A 15,005-nucleotide genomic window follows, 5' to 3' on the forward strand; every position below is an offset into this window, starting at 1 on the left:
TCTTAGATTATTGGGGTGGTCAGAGTTCTACATATATACAATGTCATTGGTCTTGGGTGGCAAAATCACAAACATACAGCCTTACCACTCGTCTTCAACATATTAACGTGTATTATGGGTGGGATTTATTCTACATCATAATGTCCAAAATGTATATTAGGTTATGACTTTATATAGATGCTACACTTCATTTTTACTATTTACACTAGTTGCCTTTTCCTTGTCTTCTTCCTGCAGTAGCTATTAGACCGGGTTGGATGGTGGCAATGAAGTAGGTGCATGCAAGGAGCTATTAGACCGGGTTGGATGATGTTGCCACCATGTTCACAATGTACCAAAGTTGACATAACTGAAGGAGCTCAATGGCCAGAGTATGTTTTGCTAGTAAGTACTTTTGAAGCTCTAAATCTTCTGATTAAAAGATAGATGACGGCATGTGCATGCAAGAGTAAATGGGGTCAACACATCAACGTGCATCCATTATATGACTTAGGAGCAATGGGTGTAACTTGAACGTAGATTTGTGCTTTCACCACAGTAGGGATTTGTCTGTGTGATGTCTGGAATACAGCCTTCTACACATTGTTTAGCTTAAGATTATTGCCTTCCAAGTTTACTAATACACCAGCATGAGTATAGATCTGCCCAACACTGGTTACTCCAAGTGAGGGAGTTGACCCGGTTGGTCGAATACACAGAAAGGAAGAGCTCACCCCCAACACTAGAGCTTCAACTTACTGGGGCTTAACCAAAGTGCAAGCTGAACCTCGGACACTAACTGCAAATTAGATAAAATAACTTCAAAATCCGAAGTACAAGTAGGTATTTACTTAGCTTCCACAGTACATACAGGTCTGAAATCTTAAAATCCAAAAGCACACTAATTGTAACATACTCATCAACCATACCAGCCCTAACACCTCAAACTAAGTGTTGAATCATCCCAAGAATAAAGAATATAATGAGATCCTAAGTGTTTTATCATCCCAAGAATAAAGAATATAATGAGATACATAGAATCAACAATACAAAAAGGTCCATTTGGTTTTTAGCATTTGCATGGGCCTCCTTTATAAAGAGGAAAACTGCAGAGATCAATCCTACCTAGCTGAGATTGGGTAGAGAGACTTTTCTTTTAACATCCTTACTCGGCTGCTGTTTTGATACATAGCTTCAAGACTGCCTTTTATGCTGCCCAGGCGATGGCTCAGCATCCGGCTTTAAAGGCCGAGTCTTGGCCAATTTCTCTTTCACATCTGAAACCGTATTAGTGTGAAGACTTCCTCCAGGTGATCTCGTTCTTGGAAATGGCTTGTGCTTGTCCTTAGAGGTGTCAAGAGAAACCTTAGAGTTCCCATACTTTTTAACACTTACCACAGCTGGCCGTTTCACGATTATTTTCTTTCTTGTATTGCCTTCCTGAGCCCCTGTTTGTGAACCTTGTTTACAACTCTGATTTGGGGCGTGATTCTTATCAGGTTGGCCACTAATCCAACGATCCAGCCAAATCCAACTCCATGTGGAGTTGGCGAGTTCACAGTCAAAAAAAGATCCTGAGTTGAGCTTTGAATTTGCTCTCCACTGTGATGATTTCAACTGCCGATAAGGACTCTCTCTCTCTCTCTCTCTCTCTCTCTCTCTCCCCCCCCCCAAAAAAAAAAAAACACACACACACACACGCACACACACGCACGCACATACACATGAAACAATAAGAGCATGAAGAGTTTAATGAAGTATGTGCATGCAAGTTCAATAATAATAAAAATTTGGAGGGGGGGGAGGGGCGGGCGGAAGAGAAAGGGACTTCTAATAAGCAAGAAAGAACGAGTACAAAATCACGGCTGAAAGCCTCTCTAAGATGTGCACTGCCTACAAGATGCAGCGGCAATATGCCACCGTGCCAAAAGAGCTCCCACTGGGAATACCCCAACCACACATCTCCATAGAAATAGTCATTGCTTGAGAGGCAATCCGCTCTTCCAAATTCTTTTCAATTCAGCTTTCCACCAAGCAAGAGATTTCGACATATGTGAGAGGTGATCTGCATGATCCTCAATCCATGGGGGCGGTAAGAGAAACTTGTAAGCCTTGGGTGTAGACAATTGGTAAAAAGGCACAGGAGTACATCTTGGAAGTTGCCTATCAAAACGCCAATCCTGAAGTCTTTCTGCCTCTTCAAGCATTGGGACTGGCTGAAAAGGTTGCATCATTTCCGAAATGACTCTCTGGGTTGGCATGTGAATACTTTGAAACAACATCTGATTTGGAGGCCTACCGGACCATTGTAGATTACATAGGATAGCTTGCCAATCTTGAATAAGATCAGCCACATATGAAGAGCCCGGAATACGGCCAATGAAATGCCCAAAGACTATATCATCATAATTGATAATCCAATGCCCATATGCATTTGTACGCATGTTAGTGTGCATAGCTCCCAACATACGTGCTCATGGCTTGACTTGCTCTATAAAATCAGGTAGAAGAGTGGCCTTCCTTGCCAATAGATGATAATGAATATTCAGAACATTAAGCCCACAATGAATTTTGGGTGAATATATGAGCTCTTGCCTTAGCAAACGTAGCTCTTTTCTATCCGCTTTGGTTTTCCATAGGCATTCCATTGCTTTAGACATGAAATTGTCAATTTGTTTATGCAACCAAGGTAATAGTGGAAGATAAAGCTGCACATATGCCATGATAATTAACTACACTATCCACAATCGTACATGTAGAGACCACGTAGATAATTTCCAATATTCAATTTTACAGTGGAATCTGCCCATCACCCATTGAGTCTCATCCTTCAAAGACAACTCCCAACCAATGGAGTAACCTAGATGCTTGACTATCTCATTAGGTGGCAGTCACAAAATCTGATGCCAATCATAATTTTTCAAAGGGAGCAACTTGGATATTTTAAAATTCACATGCAATCCTACATTCAAACCATAGAGGGACATTGCTTTCATGAGAGCCCTTACATCAACCTCCGTATTCTTGGAAAAAAGAAAGAGTCATCAGAATAGGCCTCTGTGTGCATGTGGTGCTTATGTGTGTGCTTGTGCATGTGCGTGCACGTGTCTGTGAGATAAGCAGAAGTTTATGTCAAGTGTATGTGTGACATGCACGTAGGCACACACACAGACTTGATAGACTTCCACACCAACAATCATCAAATGCAAAGGAATCTTTTGGTTGAAGCATCACTCTTCAAGTGTCCTCCATGCCATCTAATTTGAAGATGCAACATGAGATCCAATGCTTGTCATAGCGAGAGGCTGCAACTTAGATTGTAATTGTTTGCGTTTGGGTTCAACAGACGAATCCCGTCTACGATAAGTAGCTATAGACTATGCCATGAAGGAAAAGAAAGAAAACTCACAGACACACAGGATTTCACATGCTTTTTTTAAACGTAAAAAACCAGTGTTCTATTACCAAGGAGAAAGAAACATGGGGAGGATGAGAAGTCATCCAATGAAGAAAGCTAGAAACAGTGGAAAAAAACCTCAAACTGTAGGGTATCAATAGCCTCCAGTTGTGTTGACAGTCATGTAGGAACTGGTGAAGACTGACACGAAAGAAAGCATAAGCATCTACAGAAGGCTGTTGAAACATAATATGGTTCCTAGCCTTCCAAATAGTCCCCAATATCTCATCCAGATCATGAAAGTGTCAAATCCAGCCATGCAAGATGGCAAAACACCAAAAATCCAAAAGAGTTTTCCTTTTTTGAAGGATGGAAAACGTTCTTGGAGATTGCGAGGTAGTGCTTGCAAGAAAGTCCTGGACTCTGTGCAATGCCAAAGAAGATGTGGAATGGACATCCACATCTACAATATCTATCACTGGAGATATGTCGTTTTGCCAAAAAAGTGGAAACTAGAAGTATTTTCACAAGGCATCTCCATAAGAATAGATCTCTTTGAGAGGCAATTTACAACCCCAGATTAGTCGAAGCCTTTGTTTCCACCATTTAGTATTCTTATGCATTCCCCATAAAGTATCAACATGAGGCTCGATCCACAAGGAAGGAATCAACAATTTGTACACATTACTTGCCCAAAGTGCATCCAATCGAAGAGGATTGTTATGACCAACAAGTTGCCAATCATGAAGTTTGTCCTGATCATCCACCAGTGGGACGGGTTCAAAAGGCCACAACATTGTAGTAATAGTTTTCCACGCTTGCCTGTGATGCAGACCCAAGTTATGTTTCAGACAAGCTTGTGGGAAAGTCAACACAAATCCTTGATCTGTTACGACATCCGCCACAGTGTTAACTCCAATGGAGGCCAAAAAGCAAGCCCTTCATGGTTCCCATACTACCAAGAGTTGAGGAAACACCAAAGCCCAATGAATGCTTTCCAATCAAAGAGAATTCCCAATCATTGCATCTCTACCATGCCACTGAATATAGAAGACAAGGCTAATTTCCAATCATGAAGAAGGGAAGATGCATAAGGGCATCCCGTAATTTTTCCTTCAAATTTACTAAGCACTACTTGTGCCAATTGCCATGAGCTCTAGTCTTGATAGAAGCACACATGTCTGCAGGCATTATGGATACCGAAGTTGAAAAAAAGTGGGAATCATGGTGGCCTTTCTTGCGAAGAGATGATAATGCAAATCAAGTATATTTAGTCCACCGTGTGACCAAAGGTCGTCTCAGAAGACCCAGTACTCTTGTATGATGCTTGGTTTTCCACAACAAATCCAAGGCACTGACATAAAAGTATCAATATCAATTTTACGCCAAATCAACAACAGCAAGTAAAATTGCACATAGGCCACAATGATCTGAGACGCACATGTAAAAGCCATGTAGAAAGCTTCCAATATGCTATCTTGGCCATCAATTTGTTCAATACCCAATGAATGGCATCTTCCGTAGACATACCATGCTAGCGGATATCCCAAATGTCTAACCAGGTGGTCTGGTGAAATAATTCATACACTTTTTTTTTTGTTTTGTGAAACCATTGTTCATATTAAACATATTGAACAATAAACTAGACGGTCACAGTCACCCGAAGCAGGTGGAACTATGAGAACGAGCTAGAAAAACTGGGAAAATTCTTCAAACTGCTGGAGAGAAAGCTCATCAAGATCATAGAAATCTCGAAGAGACCGAAATAGGGCAGCACGGAAATAGGGGAAGGGATGAACAACATCACCAAAAAAGTGCAGATGATTTCTGGTGGAGTAGATAGTCCAAAGAGCCCAGAAGCGCACCCATGCAAAGAAATTATCATATCCCAGTAAAGCCGGGGACAATTTACCAAAAATCCCAAAAAGGCGCCCAACACGCTGTCGAGGGAAACTATACTGTAGCAGTGCTGTCAAATGTTGAAGAAAATCGCGGGAATGCAAGCAACTCCACAACAAGTGAGGTACAGTCTTGAGCATAAGGCGGCAATACCGACATCAAGCTGGAGCAATATGCCTTTGGGCCAGTAGAGTGCCAACCAGTAGCGCGCCCGTAATGCATCGCCAAAAAAAGACCCACTGCTTAAGTGGCAACTTTGACTTCCACACCTTTTTTAAAGTCAATTTCCACCAAGGCAAAGGCTTAACCAAGTGCCATAGCATGTTCCCATGTTCCACTATCCAAGGCTGAGTAATGAGCAAACAATAGGCCTTGAAGGAAGTGAGGAGATGGAATGGGAACGAGGAATAAGCCGGCTGTTGACGATCAAAATGCCAATCTTGTAATGAATCCTCCTCCTCAAGAGGGGGTACCAACTAAAATGGAGCCAGAAGTTCAGCTATGGCACGCCATATCGGCCTATGATGCATGCCCAGATGCCATTGTCTAGTGGCCTTGGGGAAAGAGAGAACCATACCATGCTCATCAACCACATCTTGTACCATACGTATTCCCAAAGTCGATAGATGATAAACCTTTCTTGGGTGATCCAGCACTAAAGGCCAAGGAAAGGCTTGACTCCAATGAATGCTCTAGGATCGGAGCGAGTTCCCTGTATGTTGAGTCTACCTGACCAATGGATGAAACATAAGATCTCCTGCCAAGCTGTAATCAAGGAAGTGGCATGAGGGAAACCTGGTATGCGCGCAGTAATATGACCAAAAATGACATCCGAGTGATCCAAAACCCAGTGACCATAAGCATCTACTGTCATGTGTGCACACATGGCTGCCAACGTCTTTGTCCAAGGCTGTATTTGATAGACAAAGTCAATAAGCAATGTGGCCTTACGTGCCGGCATGTGATAGTGAATGTTGAGAATGTTCAGGCCCCCATGCATTTTGGGCGAGCACACACAAGCACGTTTGTGCAGATGAAGTCCTTTGCGATCCGATTGTGTTCGCCAGAGACAGGCAATGGCACAAGACAAATGTATCAATCTGCTTGCTAGTCCAGGGTAACAAAGGAAGGTGAAATTGAATGTACGCCATGATGATTGACCGGACAATTCGCAAGCGGACATGTAAAGGCCAAGTGGATAGCTTCTAGTAATCAATTTTGCATTCCAATCGAGACAGCACCCATGCCACGTCATCTTTCAAAGAAACATCCCAACCAATCGGATATCCCAAATGCCTGACCAAACTGATCGGGTGGAACAATCTGACCTGCCAAAGATTAGAATGCCAAAGATAGTGGCGGATTGATAATAGCTTCGACTTTCAAAAATTGACATGCAACCCAGCTGCCAGCCCATAAAGCAAAAGGGCATCCATATATTGTTGCAAATCCGCTGGGGTATTTCTAGGGAAGGAGTCATCAGCATAGGCATGTGCCACAAAGCGAGAACCATCCGACATCGCAATACCATGCAAGCTGCCCTACTGGGTAAGCTTGTCAATATATAACAGCAAGGGGTGTGTTGCAATGGCATAAAGCAACGCACTAAGTGGGCAGCCCTGACATACCGATTTACCCAAGGTCCAAGCGACCGAAAGTTCCCGTCCAAAAATGCATTGAGTAGTACCCCCCTAGTATAGCCAATAAATCACATTTTGCATTTTGGGTCCAAAGCAGTGGATAGTGTCAAATGCCTTAGCAATATCCACTTGCATGATCAGGATATCATGGTCGGTGTACTTGGCATACTTAATACCTATGTAGGCATTTGCCATGTTGTCCATACTTTGCCGCTTGGGAACAAAGCCGTATTGTGTCGGGTGCAATCCCGAGTGAAGGTAGCCCTTAATGCGATTAACTATCATTTTTGTGATGAATTTATAAACAACTGGCATAAGAGAGATGGGACTCCAGTCACCTATATTCTCACAGAGTTTCTTTTTTGGGAGCAATTTCAGCAAGCCTTCCTTCCAAGAATGAGGCAACATGTCATCACGCTAACATTGATTGATCATGCATAGCAATGGAAGCTTCAATTCCGGCCAAAATGTGTCAACCGTTAAACCATCCCACCCGGGAGATTTTCATTTGCCCAAACCTCTAAGTGCAGCCTGTAGTTCTTCCTCTGTAAAGGACTCTTCCAAGCCTTGCACCTAATCAAGTGATAGGATCGGTGCAACCTCATCCAAAAGCATAGTGCAAGCAGCCAATGCACCCTATGTAAGTGGCATAGGACGAGCAAACAAATCCCTGAAATGAGAGTGACATTTTTCCGCAAGTTGTTGCTTGGTAGAGGTCCACGTGCCCTCAGACAACCACCAAAGTCGAAGGAGGTGAAGCTGCTGAAGCCTATCTTCGGGCCAAAGGAGACACCATTGCAGAAGGATCTAGAGCGACCCAGTCTATTTCCCATGAGAAAACAGGGAGGCTATTCCCAGGCCTGCTTTTTCAGATATGCAGCTTCCTCGAGACAGGTAAGGGAAAGGAAGGCAAAGGAGACTACATCAACCGGCAAGATGGACTTCAAGCCGGGAGAGAAGAGTGTTAAGCTTGATGCTTTTCATGCAAAGCGGGATACCCAGAAAGCTTTATCCTTTGTAAAGCAATTTGATGCTGCTTTTGGAGGTGACAACATAGTCACATGGGAACGCCATTCCATAGAGTAGGAACGAGGGAACGTGCCATGCATAACGTTGGGAACGTTGGAACGTGTTAAACGGGCTGGTTTTTAGAAGCACTGTTATTCCGTTCTTGGAATGTGAACAGGGTTCTTGGAACGCTGTTTCTATAGATGAAACGCTGGGCAAGAACGTTACGCGTTTTTTTTTCCTTTAAACATTTAACAAGCTGCCCAAACATTGGGAACCCTTTAAAAAAGGCCCAAAATTAAGCCCAGGCCTGCAGGCTATTGGACGGTCGTCACTGTCCTCGCCGTCGACTCGTGGACATACCGACTCCGGAGATCCTGTGGGGAACCGGCCGGCAGCCGCACATATGAACAGGGGACCTACTACGACCTGATTTTTTGGCCTCTTTTAAAGGGTGCCCAATGTTTAGGCACCTTGTTAAACCTTTTTTTTTTTAACGGCCTGTTGCAACAGTAGGAAAAAAACGGCGAATTGCAACGTTAGGAAAAAAAACGGGTGGTTGCAACGTTAGCATGAAAAAACGTCATTCTCAACGTTCAGAAAAAACGTACCTCTGTAGCCTGGTCACCGTAGCACATTCCAAGACTCAAGTACACTCAAGTACAGTGCACATTCCAAGGCATTGGCAGCATTGAAATTTGAGCTCAAGACACTCTCTCTATCCAGTTGGGCAGATCTAGACGCCCGAGGGTTCGCGGATCCTCACATTGGAGACAGTGCCTACACCGGAGGATTCAGAGCATCATTGCGAGGCATCGGGCTCGTCCGACCAGGCATCTCACTATGGGGTAGATATCCAGGCCATCCGGCAGAGACCCATGCTAGAGCTCCTATGATGATTACGACTCCAGCCATATACTGTTGTACTCACTGTCACTTTTGTACTCCCCCATATTCATGTATTCATGTATCCATGTACTCAGGTACCCCATTTTGACTAGTAGCATTAGCTTCCCACTCTCCCTAGTTGCTGCTTCCGGATGCCCCCTACTGATGTATTGTGGGGCTAGATACTTACCTTCAGTTCTTTCTTTTCTTTTCCAGACAGTGTATCAGATGTCACATGGTTGTAACTTTGGTCTCATAGGTCACTTTGGCCTTTTGAAGACGTTAATATAACATTTCATTTCATTTCATTTCTCTCTCTCTCTTCTAGATGTCCTTCTTTTTTCGAGACATCCAGAAGACATTGACAGTTGTACATTGATTTGTCTCATAGGTCGAGTTCAGCCTCTAGTAGACGTTAATACAGCTTTCTTTCTTCTTCTTTCTCTCTCTCTCTCTCCATTGAGGAGGAACAAAGAAGAAAGACAAGGGAACTTCATGTGCGGATCACGGGTCTTAAGGACGGTGACAATGTAGAGGAGGAAGCCAAAGATTTAGACACATGCATGGGCATTTTGAGGCCTACACACCGGGGGCTTGGAGAGTGGGCAAGAAAGACAAGAATGGAGGAGAGAGCTCTCATTTTACGCTTTCCCACCTTGGAGGCCAAGAAGGATTTCTTGGCCAAGCGCTCCGCCCTTAAGAAAATGGGCATCTTTTTAGGAGATGACCTCACCTTAGCACAGCTAGCACATATGAGGGAGTGCATGTCGGAGATTAGGGCAACCAGAGAAAAAGGAAAGCTAGCATTTTACAGAGGCAGAGTGGTGATACTAGAGAAACGCACCACTTGACAGTGCAAGACCTATGGGACCAGTCTGAGACTTGCAGTATGGAACTGCAACAGAGCATTGAGACTGGATGTGGGGGCCTTTGAGGACAGCTTCAGACAGGGACATCATCTTCTACTCGGAGACACATCAGGCCCCAGGCAGCACATTACCGAGAGTGGCGGGATACAGATGGGAGACGACTTGTAGACAGGAGGCCTGTTCGAAGCATGTTGGTCGCGGATCTGGAGGAGTTGTAGTTCTTTTTAGAGAGGAGCTTCAGCCACTCATCCATGTTATGCGTCGTGATGAGAGCGCGAGGTACATGTGGGTCAGAGTGAGGTCAGATGAGGGTAGACCCCTATACATTGCTATATGTTACTTTCCACCCAGCACATCTCATTATGCAGTGCCCAAGGGGCAATCTCCATATATGATTCTAGATGAGGACATATGGGAGTTCTCCAGGGAGGGAGATGTTATCATACTTGGGGACTTTAATGCTCGAACGGCTCAGTACCAAACCTCCTTCTTTGACACTTTGGAGGAGATGTTGAGAGAGAGAGAGATGTGGAGGAGATGTGTTTGACCCAGAGATCACAGGATGAGGTGGAGTGTACTGAGTATGGGAGATACCTCTTGGAGATGGGGACTGCACATGGGCTGGCCATTTTAAATGGCCTAGAGAGGTATCCACTTGCCAGTGGCTTTACTTGCTTTCCACATAGACATGGGGCCAGCACAGTGGATTATGTTTTAGCCTCACCAACCTTCATCCCGAGTATCCAGGATTTTGCGATTGGCCCAGGCCCATCGGAGTTACGGTGGATCATGCACTTCTCTCCTTTACGGTGGATTTCCACTACAGTACCTGCCAGGTTGGTCAGTCCTATCACCCGAGATATACCTTCTATAGAGAGACTCATGGAGTATACACTGCAAAGATCTACAGCTTGTTGAGTGCAGAGGATCCACAAAGGCTCTGCAAGGCCTTTGACACAGTGCCCAGAGCTAGATTGATGCGCAGGCTGCAAGACTTGGGGGTTCCATGTGAGCTCATTTGGTGTATTATGGCACTTTATGAGACAGTAGTTGGGCAGGTGCAGACTTCAGAGGGTCTCTCCCAGCCAGTACACTCCACTATAGGGGTGAAACAGGGCTGCCCGCTCTCTCCGACTCTATTTGGACCATACATTGATGAGATCTCTGATTATATTGGGACACGAGGGGACAGAGGAGCCCAGTTGGCTGGCACTTGGATACCTCTGCTCTTATATGCTGATGATATTGTGCTTATAGCACACTCACCAGAGGGTATGCAGAGGCACTTGGATACTTTACATGCTTATGCACAGGACAGTGGGCTCTCAGTTAACCTTGGTAAGACCAAGGTTATGGTGTTTAATACTACAGCTCAGTGGGTCTGGAGATCAACGCCTATTTTCACATATGGGCAAGAGACAGTGGAGTATGTTGACTCATACACATATCTTGGAGTGGTGTTCACTGGGCCCACATTTTCCATAAGGGGGGCAGCAGAGGCCAGACTGACTAGAGGATATGCAGCACTAGGAGGTCTAGAGAGGATGTGCTCATAGGTACAGTTTCAGGAGCCATGCACTAAGCTGTGGCTTTTTGACACGCTGGTCACATCGGTGATGCTATATGGAGTACAAATCTGGGGGCCTAGCCTAGATCGTCACAATCGATCAGGACGCACATACGATGGATGGAGATCGATGGAGAGACCACTTGTGTCCATGATCTCCAAGATGATTCGGGCTAAGGCCTCGGTACCCCATGAGATTATCAAAGCCGAGATGGGAGCACCACCAATCGTAGTTGAGGCTCTTGCCAGATCAGTGTCCTTCATTCATAGCACCTGGGAGCTTCCCCGACACCGGTATGCACGACTTGCTTTAGAGTCCTCTCATCAGCTAGCCATGGAGGGAGACACTTCATGTTGGTATGCGCATATAGCATCCTAGTTTGAGCTCCATGGGTTCAGTTTAGACAGACTTCCACCCTTCCAGTACTCTCTGGAGGCACCCTCTCTCAGCTTGACACATTCTGAGATTAGTAGAGTCGTCAGACACAGGACCTCATTCAGTTGGACACTAGGAGGACATGGCTAAAGCCCTCACAGGAGTTGGGGACGAACATGGCTTTCTATAGAGACCATCTTCTCCGCACCACTGAGGATGGCTTTATACTTAGACCGAGCTACATGGATACCCATCTGTCTCATGGATTGAGGTGCGCCATTGGACAGATCCGCACCTCTTCACATCAGTTAGAGATAGAGACAGGCAGATTTAGAGGCATACCTCCAGGGGATAGGATTTGTCAGATTTGTTGGATAGAGCCAGAGACGGAGAAGCACTACATTTGTCACTGCACAACATATTATGAGATTCGAGGGCGCTACCATTTCCTTTTCAGAGAGGGATTTGGACCACTGGCTAGAGTCATGGACTATTGTCATCAGAGATGCTTGAGTTTCTCTCTCCTGGAGATCCGCATGCTCAGAGAGTCCATTATCAAGAGCAGACGCCTGACTGGCAGGGAGTCCACACAGAGATAGATTACTGACTTCTTTAGAGGGACTACCCGGGAGGACACAGCCGACAGCCCAGCAGCAGGCACCCCGTGGGACTCTAGTTGAGAGAGCTATCCAGTTGGGCAAATCCAGACGCCCGAGGGTTCGCGGATCCTCACATCGGAGATGGTGCCTACACCGGAGGATTCAGAGCATCATTGCGAGGCATCGGGCTCGTCCGACCAGGCATCTCACTATGGCAGATATCCAGGCCATCCGGCAGAGACCCATGCTAGAGCTCCTAGAATGATTACCACTCCAGCCATATACTGTTGTACTCATTCTCACTTTTGTACTCCCCCATATTCATGTATTCATGTACCCCATTTTGACTAGTAGCATTAGCTTCCCACTCTCCCTAGTTGCTACTTCCGGATGCTCCCTAGTGATGTATTGTAGGGCTAGATACTAACCTTCAGTTCTTTCTTTTATTTTCCAAACAGTGTATCAGATGTCACATGGTTGTAACTTTGGTCTCATAGGTCACTTTGGCCTTTTGAAGACGTTAATATAACATTTCATTTCTCTCTTATGGCACTGAATGGAGTTAGACATAGATCTGCATAGTATGCTTGTACTACCCCTTCAGCATATAGAGATGCATCTTGCCTTAGCACTCCATCCACATCCCCACCCCCTTTATATTGTTTGTATATGGGCTCCACTGATCCATGATGATTCACAGTTGTATCCAGACACATGCACACTTTTTCTTTTCTTTCTTTTCTTCCGATGATCGGAAGAACACAGTTGTATTATTTTTTTGTCTCATAGGCCGACTTTGGCCTCTCGTAGACCTCCCTCCCTCTCCCCCAGAGAGAGGGCTACCTCGAGTAGAGGGATTCCAGTGGGAGTCAGTATACAGGAGGACCACACCCTAGGGTACCTCGAGAGGGTCGGGGGGAGTAGCAGTTCTATTCAGACAGGAGCTACAAGCCTACAAGGGAGAATGAGAGTGGTAGCACAGGATCCAGAGGCCAGATACATGTGGATCAGCTTACAGCTCTCACAAGACAGGGTTATATACATAGCCCTATGTTACTTTCCTCCATCAGGATCCTCATATGTCATTACAGAGGACATGCCACAGGAGGAGGAGACAGGAGCCTCGCCATACACTTGTCTGTCAGAGGAGATTATGCATTATTATACACTAGGGGAAGTATTTCTTACGGGTGACTTCAATGCCCACACACACAGTAGACAGTGTGAGGTGTATGACTATGATGACATGGAGATCCTCCACTCTGTGGATCCAGAGGAGATAGGGGCTAGTCGGGCATCAGAGGACACTAGACCAGACAGAGGACATTATGCGGACCACTTACTAGAGTTGGGAGCCAAGCTTCGTCTCGTTATTTATAACGGGATGCTACAGGGGCCGGGATCAGAAGGGCTGATATGCTTCCCACATGGGGGTCATACACGGACCGGAGGCACAATGGTAGATTACATTATGGGGTCTTTGGAGGCATCACAGCTTGTCACCTCATTCTCCATCCCACCTCGTCCTATTGGGGCAGATCATACATACTTGGCATTTTCACCAGCCGGATCGCTGGTATCACCAGCCCCCCACATACTGACGCCACACACTACCATCTACTTCACACATGACATGGCAGACATACACTGGCAAAGTAGAGGATGGGCTCCTACTCATGGATCCCCTGGCACCTATGGATACCATTACAGCCTAGCTGGCATCACTCCTACACACGGCTGTATTACAGAGCTTCCCACATCGTGTCCACTCAAGAGAGCCTGCGAGATCTGGGACTATGCCCCAGAACAGATGGTATGATGACGAGTGCAGAGCCCTATACTCACGGCTCCGCATACAGAGGGCCTTGGGAGCCATCACAGAGCACGAGTCGAGGAGAGAGATGAGGAGACTTACTCGCCGCAAAAGGCGGGCCTTCGCAGAGATACAGGAGCTAGAGATCTTCCATTTCTTCATGAGTAGAGATAGCCCTATCTCATGGCGGCACTTCACAGAGCCCCGGACACCAACACCCATTGCAGACCCGCAGACATGGCGCACATATACAGAGGGCCTATACCACGCCCCACAGGAGCCTCGACCTACCACAGCTAGCTTCTTTACCCACTCGATAGTAAAGGAAGCTATCCGCCGCCTACAGCATGGACGGGCCGCCGACCATATGGGCCTACAGGGTGAGCATCTCATATATGCAGTAGATTCTTTGGCTCCTTTTCTTGCACACCTGTTTAACAGGGCACTAGCAGAGGGTTTGCCTGCAGAGTGGACGATGCACACCATTGTGCCGATCCACAAAACAGGGGATATGCTCGATCCGAGCAACTACAGGACGGTTATGGTTGGCCACGTGTTGGCCAAACTCTATGGTGCAGTGTTGGAGCAAGAGCTTAGCTTATATGCTGAGCGAGCAGGTTTACGCTCATCAGGGCAAGAAGGCTTCAGGAGAGCTTTCTCTACCACTGATCATGTATTCACTTTGAGATGTATGATTGATCAGGCCACAATGAGGAAGAGAGAGTTCTATTGCTGCTTTGTGGATTTTCGCAAGGCATTTGACACAGTACCACGAGAGAGGCTCTTTCAGCGCCTGCAGTCTCTTGGCATACCAGCAGATATGACATGGGGAATCTATGCTTTATATGAGCAGATTTTTGGGCGAGTCAGATGCCCTGGAGATATGTCCGAGACTTGCTAGCACCATTGGTGTAAAGCAAGGATGCCCACTTTTCCCCACGCTATTTGGGTTATGGTGGCTGACTTCAGT

The 15,005-nt window shown here is 45.8% G+C and overlaps 1 protein-coding gene across 4 annotated transcripts in view; it reads right to left on the minus strand.

Annotated features, from left to right (window-relative positions):
* Positions 1-392: 392 nt before the first annotated feature.
* The window catches only part of LOC147626017 (protein IQ-DOMAIN 6-like), a 60,587-nt gene continuing 45,974 nt past the window's right edge, over positions 393-15,005 (minus strand). For 3 of the 4 annotated variants that reach the window (XM_086817581.1, XM_086817582.1, XM_086817583.1), the window contains exon 6: positions 770-1,581. In XM_086817581.1, the coding sequence (XP_086673707.1) occupies positions 1,174-1,581 (408 nt within the window). In that variant the 3' untranslated portion in view covers positions 770-1,173. Of the gene's footprint in view, positions 1,582-15,005 lie in introns of all 4 variants that reach the window. The other variant, XM_086817584.1, reaches the window with a different exon arrangement.

This window comes from Cibotium barometz, chromosome 23, assembly GCF_041138505.1.
Source record: "Cibotium barometz isolate CiBa-2024 chromosome 23, ASM4113850v1, whole genome shotgun sequence".
In the NCBI taxonomy this organism is placed as follows: Eukaryota; Viridiplantae; Streptophyta; class Polypodiopsida; order Cyatheales; family Cibotiaceae; genus Cibotium; species Cibotium barometz.